General features: G+C 43.0%; 1 protein-coding gene across 1 annotated transcript in view; it reads right to left on the reverse strand.

Moving 5' to 3' along the window:
- Window positions 1-20,000, reverse strand: part of LOC106811660 (thrombospondin type-1 domain-containing protein 7B-like) — a 149,423-nt gene that overhangs the window by 104,138 nt on the left and 25,285 nt on the right. Inside the window, exons 11-20 of the mRNA XM_014815362.1 lie at window positions 19,212-19,354; window positions 17,586-17,726; window positions 16,558-16,657; window positions 15,877-15,972; window positions 15,240-15,335; window positions 14,841-14,924; window positions 10,204-10,362; window positions 7,793-8,004; window positions 6,078-6,288; window positions 4,238-4,445 (exon numbers count right to left, since the gene is read on the reverse strand). Coding sequence (XP_014670848.1) covers window positions 4,238-4,445; window positions 6,078-6,288; window positions 7,793-8,004; window positions 10,204-10,362; window positions 14,841-14,924; window positions 15,240-15,335; window positions 15,877-15,972; window positions 16,558-16,657; window positions 17,586-17,726; window positions 19,212-19,354 — 1,450 coding nt within the window. The remainder of the gene's footprint in view (window positions 1-4,237; window positions 4,446-6,077; window positions 6,289-7,792; window positions 8,005-10,203; window positions 10,363-14,840; window positions 14,925-15,239; window positions 15,336-15,876; window positions 15,973-16,557; window positions 16,658-17,585; window positions 17,727-19,211; window positions 19,355-20,000) is intronic.

Below are 20,000 nucleotides of genomic sequence, written 5' to 3' on the forward strand. Positions count from 1 at the left end.
ACGACACGACACGACACGACACGCACACACACACACACACACACACACACACACACACACATATATATATATATATATATACATATATATCAGGAGCTAATAATGACAATAATAATTTGTCAATTAATAATTGTAATTTGACGATTGTAATTGACGATTGTAATTGCAATTAACAATTGTAATTTGACAATAATAATTTGTCATTATTAGCTCCTGATATATATGGCAAGTGAAAAAGAGTGGGAAACCGTTAACGCTATCGAAGTAATTAATCATGCTTCCGCTCGACAACGTTACCGTTAATATAAAAAAAATTATTTTACTCGCCGTGTCGCAATTTTTTTTTTAATATCTATATATATATATATATTGTTAAGGTTAAAAACGTTATCCATTGCGGAAATGAAACTTGCTTGCTATATTCCCGTTTGTCTCGCAATGGGTGGTCAACAAGAAAATTGAAGAACACGACGTTTCGTGTGCTACTGCAACACTTCGTCAGGCGATGCGGCGACGTTGCGAGTGGGGGTATATATACCCTGCGGCTGGATTCAGCGGTACGGCTGCTGAACTGGCCGTGCTATGATTGGCTCCGGCGCTTGCTGTTTCCTGCGCAGTGACCGGCCGGCTGGCGCTTGCAGGTTCCCGCGTCGTAATCGGCTGGCTGGCGTTGGCTGTTACCCGCACTGTTGTGGGTCGGACGGCGTTTGCCGCCGCACCGTGAGAGTCATGGCGGCGTATCGTTGCCATCCAGAAATTGGGGATATCTAACCCGTTGTCTCTGTTAAAGTTGTTGGAGCGGAGACGAATGTTAATGGCTTCCTTCACCATCCGTGTGTACCAGTGTCGCTCTTGGGCGAGGCACTGTATCCCTTCCCAGTCAGGTTGGTGCTGGTTCTCCCATGCGTGTTCGGCCACTGCTGAGCTGTAGGTTCGAAGCAGCCTGACATCTCTCTTGTGTTCAGTAATCCTTTCCGTTATAGGTCGGGCTGTTTTACCGTTATAGGATCCGTCACACCCTTGGCAAAGGATGTTATATACTATGCAGTCACGGGCCTTTGGGCGTACTAGCTGTTTGCGCAGTGTAGAGTCTGAGCGGAAAACGGTCCGAACCCTATTGTTCTCTAAGCGGCGTTTGAGCTGCTGGGAGCTCCTGTCTATGAAGGGTAAGACCGTGAACGTCTTATAATCCTTCGGCTCCTTGGGTTGTGAAGTTTTCTTGGTTGAGGTATGGATGAAACGGCGTGGGTACCCGTTCTTACCTAGGGCATTCCGGACGTGTGCCCGCTCATTGTTTGTCTGTTGTGGGCTGGTGACTATGCGTTCCGCTCTGTCAAAAAAACATTTCACTAGACCTTCACAGAAATGGGGTGATGTGAATCAAACGGTATGTATTGGTGTGTGTGAGTGGGCTTCCTGTAGACTGAGGTGGAGAGACCGCTGTTTTCATGTCTGTGTACTAGTGTGTCCAGGAAAGCTATCTTCCCTTCACATTCTGCCTCCGCTGTGAACTGGATGGATTGTCGGTGGCTGTTCATGTGTTTGAGCAGGTTCTCCGCTTCTGCATTAGGGACTATGATAAATGTGTCATCAACGTATCTCTTCCATACCCGCGGTTTGCACGAGGGGGAACAGGTGAGTAGAGCTTCCTGTTCAAAACTCTTCAGGTACAAGTTGGCCACAACGGCCGAGACCGGGCTGCCCATGGCTGCCCCCTCCGTCTGCTCGTAGTACGAGCCGTTATAGAAGAAGTATGTAGACCGTAGGACGAACTCGAGGAGCTTGGTGACTTGCTCAGGAGAGAGAGAGCGGTGCGGGCTGTTAGGCTGTTGTCCGTCTGCATGCGATGTAGGGCTGTCTGGCATGCGCCCTCTATAGGTACGTTAGTGAAAAGAGATACTACGTCGAACGATATCATAGTTTCACTCTCCCAGATGGTTTGCTCTGCTATGTACTCTTCAAACCCACTGGAGGTAGGCACCCGTGAGAGGTGAAAAAATCTCTGCTAGGTGCTTGGAGAGATAGTATGCAAACGAGCCTACGCATGACACTATGGGTCGTAGTGGTGTTGTGGGTTTATGGATCTTAGGTAATCCGTATATCCTGGGTGGTTGCTTCTGTGTTGGCCTCAATTTCTGATAGGTTGACTCATCTATTGCGTTTTTTTCTTCTTCAGAACTAGCAACGTGCTAGTGAGTTTGCGGTACATACTGTCTGTGGGATCTTTCTTCAGCCTGCGATATGGGCCGGTGTTCAGTAAGTCACTCATTTTGTCATGGTATGTAGATGTATCTAGGATTACCGTGGCCCGGCCCTTTTAGGATTTTTATCCGTCAAGGGTGTGACGGATCCTATATCGGTGAAACAGCCCGACCTATAGCGGAAAGGATTACTGAACACAAGAGGGATGTCAGGCTGCTTCGAACCTACAGCTCAGCAGTGGCCGAACACGCATGAGAGAACCAGCACCAACCTGACTGGGAAGGGATACAGTGCCTCGCCCAAGAGCGACACTGGTACACACGGATGGTGAAGGAAGCCATGAACATTCGTCTCCGCCCTAACAACTTTAACAGAGACAACGGGTTAGATATCCCCAATTTCTGGATGGCAACGATACGCCGCCATGACTCTTACGGTGCGGCGGCAAACGCCGTCCGATCCACAACAGCAGTGCCCAGTGCCCAGCGCCCAGTGCGGGTAACAGCCAACGCCAGCCAGCCGATTACGACGCGGGAACCTGCAAGCGCCAGCCGGCCGGTCAGCGAAATTTTTTTTTCCACTTGAGTTCCGGACCACAGCCAATCAGCGCACTCCATTCACTCGACTTCCTCGAAGCAACAATGTAAAATGAATACCACCTAACCCTAACCCTAAACCTAACCCGTACCCAAACCCTAACACTAACTATAATCCAACCATATATATATACGAACCATATATTACAAAACACTATCTATGGATTGGTGGGTCCGGAACTCAAGTGGGAAAAAAAATTTCGCGGCCGGTCACTGCGCAGGAAACAGCAAGCGCCAGACAGCCAATCATAGCACGGCCAGTTCAGCAGCCGTACCGCTGAATCCAGCCGCGGGGTATATATACCCCCACTCGCAACGTCAACGCATCACCAGGTCCTGTCGAAGTGTTGCAGTAACACACGAAACGTCGTGTTCTCCAATTTTCTTGTTGAATTCAATTGCGAGAAAAACGGGAATATAGCAAGCAAGTATATATATATATTATTTACAACTTCATCATCATCAACCAGAATGCACAGACTCATATACTATACAGAGAGTACGCTGTACACATATATATAGCAGCACAGTATTTAGGGAAATTACGCGTGCAATTAACTCGCCCCGCTAAACTGATTTGCGGTTTTGCGTGGATTTAGATAAATACATCACACTAGTTGCGGCCTGAATACTGATCAGACCGCGCTCACAACAGGACGAGAAGAATTACGGCAAAGCCTCGCGAATGTTTTAATTGTGAAGTGGTCGCGCAAATTAAGTGTTCGCATTAGTCTGCTTTTTGCTACGATTCACGAAATCCGCAGAAATTGGTGCTGACGCAGGCAGCAGCGCCGGCGTCCTTACACGTCGTGTCCGCCCCGCCGACCTTTCTGGAATTTCCTTATCAGCTGCGGCATCAAAGATTACGACGAAAGCAGTAGATCGGCTTAGACTAGATGCGGGCGATAAATGGTATACCATTTATCGCCCGCCTCTAGTCTAAGCCGATCTACGGCAGATACGGCTCGATATAGAGCTAGCGAGCTCGTGTCTACCCACACAGATACAGAGAAGCAGCATGAGACACATCGCGAACGGTCGGCGCGCGACCAAATTTTTCGTCGTTTTTTTACAACGGCGTGTTCTGTCATACGGGGAAAGAATCAGCTGCCTCGTAGCGTTTTGATGAAATATTGCACACAAAAATGTGAATGGCTCTAAAGAAATCAAATAAATCATGATAAAAAAGATTATTCCTCCAAGCCCAAGCTTACACCCACACACACACGTTTTTTTCTTTGAATCGTAAAAAGAATGCTCTCATCATTCTTACAGAAATTTCTTCCGATTTTTGCCAAGCAATTCCACAACGAAAACGTTTTCCGTACATGCAGTTAGCAGCGATTAACAGTGTATGTTAACGGCTTCAGATTCCATCCGAAGCTAAAGTGTATTTATCATGCACCGGATACCCGATAGAGTGCGCTGTAGGTGCGTACCTTGAGTTTGGCACTGCCTCGCCCTCGTTTTTCACGCAAGTTATGTCACGGAACTGCTTCGATCTGCCACAAAACTCCGGCACCACTTGATTACTATGAGCGCAGGCATCCCACGGTCCACCTTGCCAGTGGTACACGTCACAGCTTCGTTCGGGGTAGCAAGTGCGAACAACCCGTAGTTCGTCCGAGGTCGGACACGGAGAGCCATCTGTGAAGCGAATACGACGGCCCCCAGCACATCAGTAGAGTGTGGTAATCGCAGGTTACCGGGAACACAACAACATCACATATGACAAAATCAGCACCACACGCAAAACGAACAGCAAAGAACAGTGGAGTAAATTAATACTATAATAACTATTGTGCCATTCTAATGCTGTGGTGTAACAATGTCACGTATATTCAATAGGTTATTGCTTTCGTAGGTTATATATGCATGCGCTCTGTGTTCATGGGGTATAAATGCGTGTAAAGAAGGAAAGCATAAGCACATGTAATAACGTTTTCTAGAAGTGATTCGGAATAATGCTCGCCGAAAACAGTCAGCATGTAAAGTTAGAATTACATGAATTCTAAAAACCAGCGCTACGTTACGGAAAGTTCCTAACGCGTTGGTCGTACATACTATTATGCAGTATGCGACAGCGAATAGCATAATCAAAATGCACTCGTGCATTCCTGGGTGTTTAACAATTTAGCATGAGGCGTTATCAAAAATTAAACAAGGTAAGTCCTGGTGAGAAATGAAAGGCAATCACGAAAAAGCGTCGTTGATGTATATTCCACCGTATTAACCTTACATTCCCCACTAGTACTAATCTATCATTTTAGTCACGGCTGATTGAATTTCCACCACCGGTTTTCAATTGAATTTCCACCATTTCCACCAATTGAATTTCCACCATTTCCACCAATTGAATTTCCACCATTTCATTGAATTTCCACCACCGGTTAATTAGCCATCACAATAGTATCGGCTTTCTCTTCGCTTAGCAGGAAAATTACTGTCCCATTCTTATAATTTCCTATCAAGATGAACCTATAGCTACTGTCTATGCGTTTATATTTTACAGAAAACGTAGCACAACTATTATGCGCACCTGTTAATTTTTTCTTCAAACGTTATCCTCACTCGATACGATTCATCCAAGCTCCAGAATTTTAATCAGTTTCATTGGAAAACGCGAGCTACCTCTGCTAGGATGTGCGTGCGTTCAGGGGAAGATTAATACACACTGCACAACATTGTGCACGCGTTCATGAATTAATTATGCAATTTTCAATTATATTCTTTTTTTGTGCGCCACGTAGCGGACTAAATAAGCGACTCAAGTGAATGTTAACCATGCTGTATCGTTTGCCATATCGGCCATAGCGTAGTAACTCTGATGCATAGTAGCCTATGTTATCTTTAACGTATATATATCATGCTAACTCTAACGTATAGCATGATGACTAGAACGTAGATCATGATATATCTAACGTATAGCATGTTAACGTTCGATATCTAAATCATCACGATTTTGCATTTTATATATGAAATGTAAGCGCCAATTTGATATGATTATATAGCTAATATTTCACCTGCTAACATGGTGTAATTTTCGCGAGTATTATATATGATAATAGCAGGAGTGAATAACAACGATTCACTCCTGATATTACTATGATTAAATTTCTGACACAATCAATGTTGGAAAATATAAGGAGATCATTACTAAATGATGCATCAACCAAATGATGGATATAATTTAGAATACAAATATATATAATATATATATATATAATATATATACATATATATATATATATGTGTTATACACATCTTCATACTACGCACCGGTGGACTGAGCTAGTATACCGCGGGTCCTCTCCTGGACACCTCCCACCATTCCCTTAGCCGTATCCTTGAAGCAGGCCTGCGAGCAGGCTGACCACTGGCTCCACTGTGACAGCACGCAGTCTCCCGCGCAGGGAACGCTGCACGCGACACTGTTCGATGGCATGGGATTCATCAGGTTGTCGAAACAGATCGTGTCGTTGACTCGCTCCTAAAGCAATCACAGGTCAACCCGTTATTCACTTAACCATGTCAGCAAACGAGCACGAGTGGGCGATGTATTTCCCTAAGCACTATGCGGCGTCACCATTTTCGTGTTATATGATTCTCCCTATAGCCTATATATAAATTAGATTCTATTCAGGCCAATCAGGTCAATCACAGGTCAACTCGTTATTCACTTAGCTATGTCAGCAAATGAGGAATGTCGGGTGATTTGTTTCCCGGCATTCCATAATACTTCGACTTTCACCATGATAACCTATATAAATTAAATCTAATTAGCAATGCGATGTCGTTTGAAATGATTCCGAGTACGATTGGCGTCGAACAAATAGGAAATGATGGCGTATTGCATCACAGCGCTCATGATGCGGCAGTGCGTTGTTTGCCAAGCGTTATTGAGTATCGATTATCCGATATATAGGCTGCTCCTTCCGTGTAATATCACGAACGTACACCAAAGCCCCGATTTTTGTAAAATATGTAAATCGTATGCCTGTGCTGTTTAAAAAGAACAAACACCTCCTAAAATATGACATGCGAAAAGAGAGATACACACGTTAAGCACATAGATGTATAAATTGATCGATTATGCTGCGTAGTATGATATTCAGTTAATTAATCTAGTTATCGATTAGTTAAGACGTGAAACGCAATCATTTGTGCGTGATAAAATCACTACCATTCGGTACTGAAGCCCTTTAACATTGAGATGAATATTATATGAATAAATAATACGAAATTATTAATGACAATTTCCGATTTAATATTTACAAATGATAACGCAAAGAGCAACGCGGATTCACGTAGGGGGCCTACTGCAATGCCGCTGATTGTCCCTTGGCTGATTCATTGATCACGCAAAGCTTTATAAGCGATCAATCTGTCTAAGCTTTAGCTAAATTCAAATTTAGTTTTCACAGTTCTTCTAATTTAGTGTTTAAAGATTGCCATACCAAAGTACCTCTTTATTATGCTGTGTAGCATAAGCATCACCATGCATTTACTGAGCGTACTCTACACAGAGCACTGAACGCATTCTACATTTTATGTTTTTACGAGATTATAAATACTGCTATAAACTAGTATCACGTCATCAAGTATATATGAAAACATTTGCATCGATAGGACATATCGCTAATAAAAGCGCTCACAGCACGTGTCGCAGTTTAACGACGCAATGAAATAATATTTTGCAAAAGCAGTTCTTGGTGAATGATCATTATCAGAATCGGTCGAGGCAGGCACAATAGGGGGTAACTGCTCGCTGGCATCGGAGACCTTTCCGAGGAAAATAGCATTTCCAATAATTACGCCATTTTTTCAGGTTGCAGTACGCCTCCATGCGGCGAGCTCGTCACGTGTCATCGCGAATGACGTCAGCGACTGGTGAGGTTGATCGTTAGCATAACATTGTATATTTCACGTCGAAATATACAACGATGTATATTTGGTAAACTTTCTAATGTGTTATTTCTATGATCGTCACGTACCCGGCGTATGTTGACGCAGTACACCGTTCTGTACATGAGCCCTGGTCCACAGTTCTTCTTCAGGTCTTCGACCATGCACTTGCTGAGCGCGCCCGTGTGCCAGGAGTGGCACGCCGTGACCTTCGCGCACGACGCCACCTCTTCAAGATGCGGACACGCAGCACCTCCCTCGGTCGCCTGGCGATTCGCGCTCCTAATGCGGGTGGTCACGTCTAATGAAGTAGAAGGCAGCGACGGAAGTTAGAACGTCATTCGATAATCATTCCACACTTCGACAGCTATATATTCGAGGCATCGCATTGCGCCGCTGATATTGTCATTACGGCGTGTCTCTCGGGCTGTAATCCGCTATGACGTATCACGTACAGTGGGATCGACAGCTATCACACACAGAGCTATACACAACAGCTACGCGCACGCTGCGAGTCACCGGGCAAAACTGAACTGATGTAGTTTATAGTCTAACACCGATAATAGGTTCTGTCTTCTATTGAGAGTATAATTATGAACACAAGGATGCTAGATTTAGAAGTAACACTCGGTAAACGGGCGCGGAGAAAATAGGATTATGGAGCTACCGTGTGCGGTATATGCGAGTTCTCGGACAATAAATCTCATTCGCAGTGAAAGGTTGAAGCCGCGTTTAGCTGGTATTAGAGGTCATGTAAATCACATGGCGCTTCCGTACAGTAGTCCCCTACATTGTCTGTTACTCACGTTTACTACGATCTGTTTCATACGCAGTTATATATATATTTATATATAAGTAAGGATTATATATATATATATAACAAAGTAAAAAAATGTGAGATTGGTAGGGCCAAGTTGTGGTATTATAGAAAATCTGTGTTCCTGAATGCCACATATCTAAACCTCATAACTGGATAAATTCTCGTAAAAAAAACTCATAACCATTTGATTGACACTATGATACTTCACCTCAATGGGCGGTACGTGGTGAGCCTTTAACGAACTCAACTTAAAGGACAATTGAAGTCAAATTTTATAACTTCTGTAACGTTTTTATACATAGAAATACATTCAATAACGTATTTCATTTCAAATCCGGCGCCCGCAGTTCAAATCGGCAGTAAGATTAAGAAACACATGAATATTAATCTAGGTCATGTGACGTCACATCCCCATGTTGAAACACGCCATTATGTAAACATAGTGCGTGTGGTGTATAAGATGGAGACAGAAAGCGATAATTTCAATGATTCTAGTGATTACTCAGATGATGATGATATTTATAGTGATTTACCAGTTGGATATAGGTTTGAGACTGAATATACACAAGAAGAAATTGAGGAGAATCGTCTGAAAAAGCAACGCGAAAAATCGGCACAAACTTCTCAAGAATCAGAACAGTCACAACATGGCGGAATGGAAGCTTCGGTACCAGATAGGACTGTAGACAAATACTGGTGTTCTTGTAGTGTTTGTGAATTAATGAGTACGGCACCTGAATGTATATGCTGCCATGAGAATGAGAAGAAGACCCGGGTTATTGTAGACCAGTTCGACGCTAGACCAGTTGAGTCATGCGAGTACACTGATCACCGGGCTTATCACGCTCGGTCAGAATCACATGTATCTGTATATACATGTACAAACATCTCTACGCAAGTCATGTACATATACCGTGAATGCATTATCCACACAGGTAATATGTATGTACATGAATATAAGTACATTTACAGGCTACATGTTTGTTGTATGCTGTAACAATACTTTCACCTAGAGCATAACATATACTAGCGTGTTAGCACTGTTAGTGTTACGCTATAATTATAATGGCGTGTTTCAACATGGGGCTGTGACGTCACATGACCTAGATTAATATTCATGTGTTTCTTACTAATTGGGCGCCGGATTTGAAATGAAATACGTTATTGAAAGTATTTCTATGTATAAAAACGTTACAGAAGTTATAAAATTTGACTTCAATTGTCCTTTAACAATATCATTTCATAGAGTCACGCGTACACGAGCGATGATAACGAGCAGTTGCCACAGGAAAGCCAAGTAACGCTACATTAGCAGCGTACACAAATTAATGTCTGGGCGGGTGCGATTTGTCAACGAGAAAGTCATTGCCCTAATGGCACGACACCCGGATGTCTACCATTAATCGGTGCTCATCTCCAAACAAAACGGCTGGACACTGATATCATTACCTACTGACGCACGCCTCCCCCCACACCCACACACACCCACACACGCACAAATCCAAACACACGTACACACACACGCACGCACGCACGCACGCACGCACACACATATACACGAACGAACGAACACAGGTACGCAGAAAAGTATACCTACACCCACACGTACGCACGCACGCACGCACACGTGCCCGCACACATTTGTACTACATCATCCAATTATATAACTTTGATGCTCACATGTCTTATTCAGCTGGGAACATGTCGAGGGACGTGGGCAGGGCAGCCACGGCGACCAGCGCGATAGCTCGCAGTCGACAGGACATGGCACAGCGCATTGCTCGGCGACGACCGGTGCTGGCTGCTCACCACAGAATGTCCATGACACGGGAATGTCACCTGACGATAAAAAGCAAACAAATATAAATACGTGATACATACAAACATAGCTAACGCACGCGTTTGTGGTTGTGTTTGTTGTTTGTTCGTTTGTGTGGTGTGGTGTGTGTGTCGTTGTGTGTGTGTGTGTCTGTGTGTCTGTGTGTGTGTTGTGTGTCGTGTGTGTGTGTGTGTGTTGGTGGTGTTGGTGTGTGTTGTGTGTGTGTGTGTGTGGGTGTTTCGTGCGTGGCGCGATCCGGCGCGGCGTGTGGCGTGAAATATTGGTGGGATTGTGCTCGGTGCGTATGTATAAGTGATGGCTATCGGCCGATTCATCCCCCCCCACTCCTCGGTACGATTTTACGCCCCTGGCTGAGCCATTTGAAAAGATAGGTAAAATGACTACAATGAATGTCTATAGGCGAATAAGAAACAAATATCCACAATGCTACCTTCCTATTCATCCTCATTATCAACACTTACCTTTATCCGCACACCACCAAACTATCCCTCTCCTCAACTTAACTCAACCTGAGTCCTAATGGTTTGTACTCACGTCTTAACTCAACATAACACCCTCGCACGCTCACATTACACTCGTATTCTAGTTCAATCTGTAACGCTAACCCTATTCCTACTATCGCTCTCATCTATCCTCAAGCATGGCTTAATCCTAAGTGTCAATAGTCAACCGTAACCCTAAGAATCTAGGGTAGACAATAAACTAACTAGAGGGAAACATTGTAAAGTAATATACCGTGCGTTGTGAGAATACAGTCTGACCAATTTCGATAAGGGCACTGGTGAGGTCATGGCGACGCGCAGGGCTTAGTTTGTGGTCATTGTCGTAAATGGCATACATACGTCTAGATCACTGCAAACCAATCGACGGCGCGAGAAACGAGGATTACTGTACTCTCGTTAGTGATGATATGATACCTCTTAAATCTATTAGTGTAGAATTTTCCCATTAATTAGTAGCCATAATTAATGAATATATAATATTTATATATAAGTGAGTATAATAGAATATATAGTATCTATATATTTATACTATAGATATCAGAACGGCGAGTACACGATGGCTGCAAACTAGATGTTATGAGGCAGTAATGATGGATAATGATCTACTGAACCGGCCTAAGGGTTTGAACTAGAAGAGCATGGGTAATCCGCAATGATATTGAACGGATTGTACGTTAAGGCCTCCTATTATATATAATATATATACGTACTAGTATAGTGCAATTTTTATCAGCCAGATACAAGACGTCTCCGTTTGATGAAATACATCATGTACACTTTTACGCACGATGGTTTCAGTGATTTCCACGGCGTAATGTACAGTTCTCTGGACAGTGATATGGTGACATTAGTTCGGCTGGCCGGACGAGGTAGAAGCTTTTGGCCGTTGTAGGCGGAGGCAGGTCGCCTCGCGGGAGAACTCGCTGGTGCCACGCCATTCGCGCTCATCGACGGACATCCGTGGTTGAGAGACGAATAATGGAACAGTATCGAATAAGTTGGGTAAAAGTGTGAAGCTCATTAATGTAGAAAAAAAGGATAAACGATTCGAATTGAACTATACATCGAACGCTCTCAATCACATCTGCTAATTCGGCAGGCAAGCGTTGCTCACGGCGCATTTTCTAAACGTTATAGCGCGAAAACTGCAAACATTAATTTTATCAAACCGAACATACGAGAAGCACGTTGGTTTCAATGAGACATTTTAACGAAACGTAGACAATTATCTTTTTATTTTTAAGCAAACGTACACACTGTAGGAAAATCTACAATAATAATGTATTATATTAATTATAGTAATACAATAAAGTGTGTGTGGTGTGTCGTTGTGTGTGGTGTGGTGTGTGTGTGTGCTGTGTGTGTGTGTGTGTTGGTGTGTGTGTGTATGTCTGTGTGGGTCGTGTGGTGTGTTGTGTGTGGTGTGGTGTGTGTGTGTGTGTGTGTGTGTGTGGTGGTGTTGTGTGTGTGTGTATATACTCAAAGTGCTTTTCCATTTTTAAACTTTCTACGCAGAACATAAATGGCAAAATAATTTACAGCATTGCTAATGCTGTTGCCACTTCAGCGTAGTCAAAATGACGGCGAAAGGCGAAGCGACGCAACGCTAACAGCATATCCCAATGATTGTTATGATGCTACATGTTTCTTTACGACGCAGTATAATATGATATACCATATAATATTATTATATATACGTTGTGTGTGTGTGTGGCCCATGTGTGTGTGTGTGTGTGTGTGTGTTGCATGTGCAATGTGTGTGTGTGTGTTGTGTGTGTGTGCCGTGCGTGCGTGCGTGCTGTGTGTGTGTGGTGAGTGTGTGTGTGGTTGCGGCGCGCGGCGAGCCGTGCCGTCCGTGTTCGTGAGTGTGTGTGTGTGTGTGTGTGTGTGTGTGTGTGTGTTTTGTGTGTGTGTGTGGTGCTTGTGTGTGTGTGTGTGTGTGTGTGTGTGTGTGTGTGTGTGTGTGTGTGTGCTGTGATATATATATATTTATATTAGTTTAGCTTAACGACTAATTAAACCGAAGTAAGTTAATTAGAAATGATAGCGTAATATGATTACACGCACAATCACATGCGCCCATCAAAAGGTAAAATAACAAACTGTCGTTAATTAAAAAAACTAGTACCCCGGTGATCACATCGCGCATTTTACGGAGGGTCTTAAATAGCTATATTATGCGATATAATATAATACAAAAAATATATCTCACTATAGTATTTCTACTATCCCCTTCAGTATTATTTCCACACGCAAGCATGACGCGCGCAAGCGGGCACACATATAGGCACATGATGTATAGACACACGCATCGCCATAGATAACTACTACATTCATCAGTAATTTATAGTTGAAATATACGACTGTGGTTGAAATGGCCCATAAATCGAAATCTGACCATTTCCAGACGATGTAGGACTAAGAACAGCTGCAATTACGGGAAACCGGCTCATATTGGCGCTATTGTTAGAACAACAGCGAAATCGAATTTTAAGTGCATTGGTGAACGTCAGTTTAAATAAAACGTTTTGCGAATCGAAATTCGTTTTCAGAAGGAGCAAATATATTTCAATCTCATACTCACACTCAATACTTGTAAGCGCTTGATGAATACAAAATGAACATGGCTAATCACATACGTTAAGACATGCGTCATTATATAACTCTTCTGTGTCACGCAAATCGGCTTATTGTATTGTCTCGAAAATTTTTTTATTATTTCCAAGCGAGCAAGCTAGCGAATTCTTGCTTTCAACGTCTCGCGAGTGCATGGGATTGCACGAAGACATTTCTACACCTACAGCAGGGACTCCCTCTGTCTCCTTACAGTGTACGCGCGACGTCTCGATGATTCAATAGCATCTGCAGTGGTTCACAACCGCACGCCTGTGTCGCAGTGTTATTCAACGCCAGCACTAATTAGCCGTGGAAGAGAATGTGAGATGGTTGCTGGCGCGGCTCGGCAATGTGGGAAGAGCCGTGTCTCTCACCGCCGGCTGCGCTATAGCCAGCTACGATATAGATTAGCAGAGCGAGAGTGAATTGAAATTTCCCGACACCGCTTGGCATTCTTTGTTGTGCGCTCTGACTAAATGAACGTTAAAACGAGAACGTTTCATTCGTCCTTTGTTCGTCTTTCCATTCTCTCTCTCTTTTCCTCCCCATGTCTCTGTCTCCCCGTCAATCTGTCTCTTTCTCATATCTCTGTCTGTTCTTGTCTCATTCCCGCGTCCCCCGTTCCCTCTCTCGCTGTCTCCCTCTCTCACAAGCTAGGAACTGTGATGCGATCAACATCATCTATAATTAATTTCCAACAATAAGTATTATTAGCACAGCTGCAATATATATATATATATATTTATTTATTTATATATATATATATATATATTGCAGAGGAAGGCTGGGAAGAAGGGAGTGAAGGGAGGGAGAGTGAATGAGGGAGGGAGAGAGAGGCAGGGAGGGAGGGAGCGAAAAAGGGAAGGATGGAATAAGAGATGGAGGAAGGGGAGGGAAGGTACAAGCAACAACGATTCACCTATGAACGAAATAAAGAAATAACCAGTAATCCCTTGGGATATCCAGTTTTTGTTCACATGACGTATGCATTACGTTGCTGCGTCACGCTATTGCGTCATCGTCTGCAGTCAACAACAATAACAACAACAACAACAAATAAGGCTCGTAAAAGCTACAAATTAATTCACGACCTCCTATAAGGAAGCCCACAGCAGCTAGAGACTGGAGATAATCACGGTAACCTTAGCGACTGACAGTACCAGACTCGGCCTTCGACAATCTATCTCAGAGTGAGTTCTTCCAACGGAACGTATGTGCCGGGAGCGAACCCAGAATTTCTAAAAAATACAGATTCTTAAAGAATACGGCCACTATGCGATGGCTCTTCAAAATATGTTTTCCATTTTAAATAAATTTATACTATTTTAACTGTGATGAATTTGTGTAGCATACTATACCGGATAGTGTAGTATTGCTAGTAGAATAGATAGCAGTGAGGTCAGTACAGATACAGAATCCTGTGCGATTTTTTCTAATCAGGTCTGCAGTCATAAAGAAAAGGAAGGGGGTTCTAATCCCTTGAAAGATTTTTCTGGATCCGCCACTTGGGTACCCATTTGTACAGCAGGATAGAATCTTTGAATATACTGCCATACGGTCACGCGGACATGGCGGTGCGAGCCAAGTAAGTAGTCGTTGGCTCATGAACATCAATTACTGAGTGTAAAACCGGCGAACTGAGTTGCTCCATATAATATAAAACTTGACATAACATAATTTGTGTTTTAAATGCAGTTTTTATGTGTATTTAAAAATATTCAATGTGGGTTTCAACGTGTAAATCGCATAGCACTCACCATTAACACGCAGTCCATCACTTCGCGTGCACGCCATTTCCTCATTCCCATCTGCGCCTCTAGTCTTATTCCAACTGTATGTTAGACAAGGGCCACCTGAAATAGAAATAAACATGAATTTAGTTAAAACCAAGAACTGGTATAAACATAATATAATACATAACTATAACAAAGACATGTTTTTGCTTCATGCAAGTGCGCAATATACACACAGTGGCGTGTATGTTTGTGTCTACCCGTGCGCGTATATTGGTATTTCTATCCCATGTAAACAGCGAACATTAATTATTTACATAGCCGTACTTTGTTGTTTGCTTTAGACAGCGAACATAAATATTCTTATTACTGACAGAAATGCGTTTATGGCATCAGTGTTTTTCATCATTTCGGGGTAATAGGCCCCTTGGTCTTGAATTTAGCGACCGCGCAACTGTAATCCGGAATAAATTTCAACAGCGTGTCACTTATTATTAAGATAACATTTAATACAAAACACAAGCAATTTGGTCTAGACGTAAATTATGCTTTTTCGACGAAATATTGACTAAATTAACATATTTGCATTGCTACTTAATTGTACTATTTGCTATTATTAGAGAACGGAATATATACTCTGTAAGTATTGGTTTATACTTACCCGCACACGCCTTCGTCTGCCACAGTACGTCGGGGCAGGGCGCTGTCAGGGGCGTAGGGTGATGAGTAATAGCTCGCGATCTCGTCGCTATCCCAACTGGAATATTGTAACACGAGACTTCATACGTCAATCTAATCGAGATACGATGGGGACTGATATGTCTCGCGATAGGGCGCGGGAGCGAACGAGACGGGGCTTGATCGATTACAGTTAAACCAGCTGTAATCATTGTCGTGTCGATGGAATTGTGTCATCATTATACCGCGAACAGGGCGAGGCCGTGCACACTGCTCATTATTGAAAACGGGGCGTGAAGGATTCAAGAAATCTTTCTATAGACCGCAGTGATGCATGAAGCACGTTGAATTGCGTGGATGCGTAGCTCAAGCTAAGACAAAACGAAATCATGTACGACCAAGGAAAAGAGAGACAAAATGTTACTCAACTTAAAAATAATATACTCGCCCGCTCGCTCCTTCGCTCGGACGCTCACACACGCACGTACGCACGCCGGCACACATCGACGTACGTACGCACGTTCACGCACGTACGCACGCCGGCTCACATCGACGTACGTACGTACGCACACGCACGTACGCACGCCGGCACACATCGACTTACATACGTACGCACGCGCGCGCGCACGAACGAAGACCCGCCCGTTCGCACTTCTATACTTACCGGAAGAGTTTACTTTACAGTTTCGGTTACATGCGCTCCATTCCGTCCACGGTGTCATTTGACAATCGAATGCGCATGGGATATAGCATGGCTCCTCCGTCTATATGTTCACGCATCATGTAATCAAATTAACGTAATGAATTTGTCATTATTAAATTTTAACGAGGGAACGAGTGTTTTTCCCGAATGCAGACGGGTGTAGGTTATTTATAACTCGGTACTCAAGTGATTTTCACGAGGCGACGGAATTTTGCGCACAGCCAACACTTCGCGTGAACCTTTTAGATGTTGGTTTATAAATTATCTGCAGAAGGAACCACATGGCAAAGAGCCAGAATTTTGCTCTCTGCATCCTCAACGTATATTCTACGTCCTTGGGTCCAAACACGTCACAGAGCGACACACAGACGGAAGGGGGCGAGAGTGAGGGGAGGTAAGAGGGAGAGAGAGGGTGAGAAAGGGAGGGGAACGATACACACAGGGAGAGACAAAGACCTCTAGAGAGAGAGAGAGAGAGAGAGAGAGAGAGAGAGAGAGAGAAAGCGAGAGAAAGAGAGAGAGCGAGAGAGCGAGAGGAGAGAGAGAGGAGAGAGGAGAGAGAGAGAGAGAGAGAGAGAGAGAGAGAGAGAGAGAGAGAGAGAGCGAGAGAGAGAGCGAGCGAGAGAGGGCAAACGCGCGAGGGTGAGAGAAGAGAGCGAAGAAGAGAGATATAGAGAAGATCAAGAGAGAAAAGTTAGGAGCGAAATGTTAACTTTCTTATATGACATGTTTATAAACAACGAAAAAAAACCATTTAGAAATACTAAAGCGCTTAGGCGCACTACACCGGTTGCGTGTAAAACGCGTGCCAACTGGTGGTTGCTTAAAAACTCGACTGGCATGCCAGCTGAAACGATTGCGCGAAAAACTCAGGCTACTTAGTGTATGACACGTACGTTGATCGGTAGCACGAAAAGACGACGCAGCTGCCTGCCTACTAAACCTTAAATACACGCAATAAGAAATCGCCGCTAGAAGTCTCTACTCACGTGTATGTCAACATCCGTCTGCAACGTGTAATCGTGCATCGACGCATGCGCAGACAGACACAAGCTGTTCGACACCGTAACGTCGCCGGTCGCTATGCAGCTAATGTTTCTACGTCGCATTCCTTCTCCGCAATCCGCATCCTGAGAGGAAAACGTGAATATCATGGTCAATATTCATTACTGAACACACGTCTCTATAAGTATAATAACTATTGTATACTTTGATGGTGAACCGGATTAATGTATTTTATAATATGCGAATTATTGCATATCAATGCGATGTGTATTTTGCTCCATAAAATTAAGCGCCACACCGCCGTAAACATCGGACGATAGCCGTTAGTCATAGCGCACCCTTTTAACCATGTGGTATATATATATCAATCAGCAGCGAAAACCGCCACGTTGATGTACATCGACCCCTATTACTACCTAGGTATACAATGTCTCAGCGTATATATCACCTATATCGCATAATATAGGTACTCATGAAGACATATATTGAGTAAATAACTATATTATACTATACGTAGTATCTATTTTAATTAATTAATTAATCATTTTCATTCATCTATGTTCGAAGCATTCATTAGGCTGTTTGGTGTAGTTTTAATTTGTTTTCGTATTAGAACGACTATTCCGCAATGGACTGATATAATATTGAATTTTGTGGCATAGTTTTACCAGAAGAGGCACTAATATTAGTGATTGATTAACGAGGGAATCTGTCGATTCCATTGAACAGTAAGACAAACAAATTCATGTGAATATAATAAATGGCAATAGAAATAGTATAGCAACTCTGCCACAACTCTACTGCTGCTGGTACTAATTTATTGTGAATATTGCACCATTGCTTCAATCAACTTTTGATGTGCGTGATTGAAAGCTCATTTATTATATTTTATCTCAAGCTAATCTTTTTATAAGTAACTAAGATATTATAGACTTTTTTATGAGATTCATGCCTATATAATTATTTATAGACACGTTATATTTAAATATATTTACATAGAGAACTGTTTAAATTCATCATAGACACATAATTATAAATTCTATTTGTAAATCAAACAATATATTTAAATTACAACTGATTTAAGTAAGGTTTGTGAAAATACCGCTGACTTCATAGATTACCGACGTGCATCATTTATAAGATTGGCTCTAAAAAGGAAAGGAATCGGTCAGAAATCGCCTTTTGCAAGGGGAGATTGAAACTAATCTCATTACCTAACAAGTCGCCAAGCATCCGTAGGTAGCTAGAGCCACACATGCACACAACTAGCAGTTACTGATTGCGAAGCATTCGCACGTAACGCCTGCAGTTACCCACATAAATAATTTATTATTATTATTATTATTATTATTGTTGTTGTTGTTGTTGTTGTTTTATTTAGTCGGTACACGTACCGACAAGAACAAACAGTTAGCTGACATACGCGCTCGTTGCATGGCTAACTTTCTTCAACGCTCTCATCAGAGACCCAAACGATAACCAGTATGTCAGCGAAGAGTAGGTTACGATGTTTCTGCCTCTCTGCCGTGTACGGGGTGATTATTGTAGCAATATTTGCCGCACACAGTGCTCACGCCATATTGTGAATAGTCGCCAATATTGCCACTCACGCGCACAACGCACTGCGACCAGGCACTGCGTTCCCACCGGTAGCACGGCTTTATCTTACAGGCTCGCGTCTCCACCGTGCGTCGGCACTGCCGCCCGCCATCCGCTGGCGACTGAATGACTAGTCGTCGGCGACTGATCGTTCCTGCGGCGAGAAAGACGACAATATTGAGCGTAACGTGTGCTGAAAATATGCTGAAATATGCACTTCTAAAGACTAATTTAGAATTCAAAATTACAAATCCAATTAACTAAACACGCCGAGTTGGAGATTCTAATTGATTGGCACTCATAATAAGCATATTATACATAAGCTATATTATATTTAAGTACGTGAATTAACACCCGATTGTCCGCCATCATCGTGCCTATACCGCCTAAAGCTATATAACCGCCAGTTAAGTGATTGATTCGCAGTATCTCCGATGAGGGAAGGCGTTGGCTTGCGAAGTGATGTATTCCCATGGACAAACCGATAAGGGCGCAAAGCTGATCATTTTCGATAAGAGGTATCCCCGAAGACTAATAAGGGGAAGCTTGTTAAGTGATGTGTTCCCAATGTTCACCCGATGAGGGAACGGAGCAAGGAACCGTTATCAGCAACATGATATATAGTTATGACTACCATTAGTCTAAAGTGCCATTAGGTTTGCGCGATATTTCACTTTAAAAGTTATTACATTTTAGACGTATAAAGTCCTAACTTCTCCATGATATTTCTGGCATCGGGCATATCTTCTCTGAAGCGCCGATAATAAACTAACAAGCATACGAAATATCAACCAACTATC

Source organism: Priapulus caudatus, unplaced genomic scaffold (assembly GCF_000485595.1).
Source record: "Priapulus caudatus unplaced genomic scaffold, Priapulus_caudatus-5.0.1 Scaffold561, whole genome shotgun sequence".
Classification (NCBI taxonomy): domain Eukaryota; kingdom Metazoa; phylum Priapulida; class Priapulimorpha; order Priapulimorphida; family Priapulidae; genus Priapulus; species Priapulus caudatus.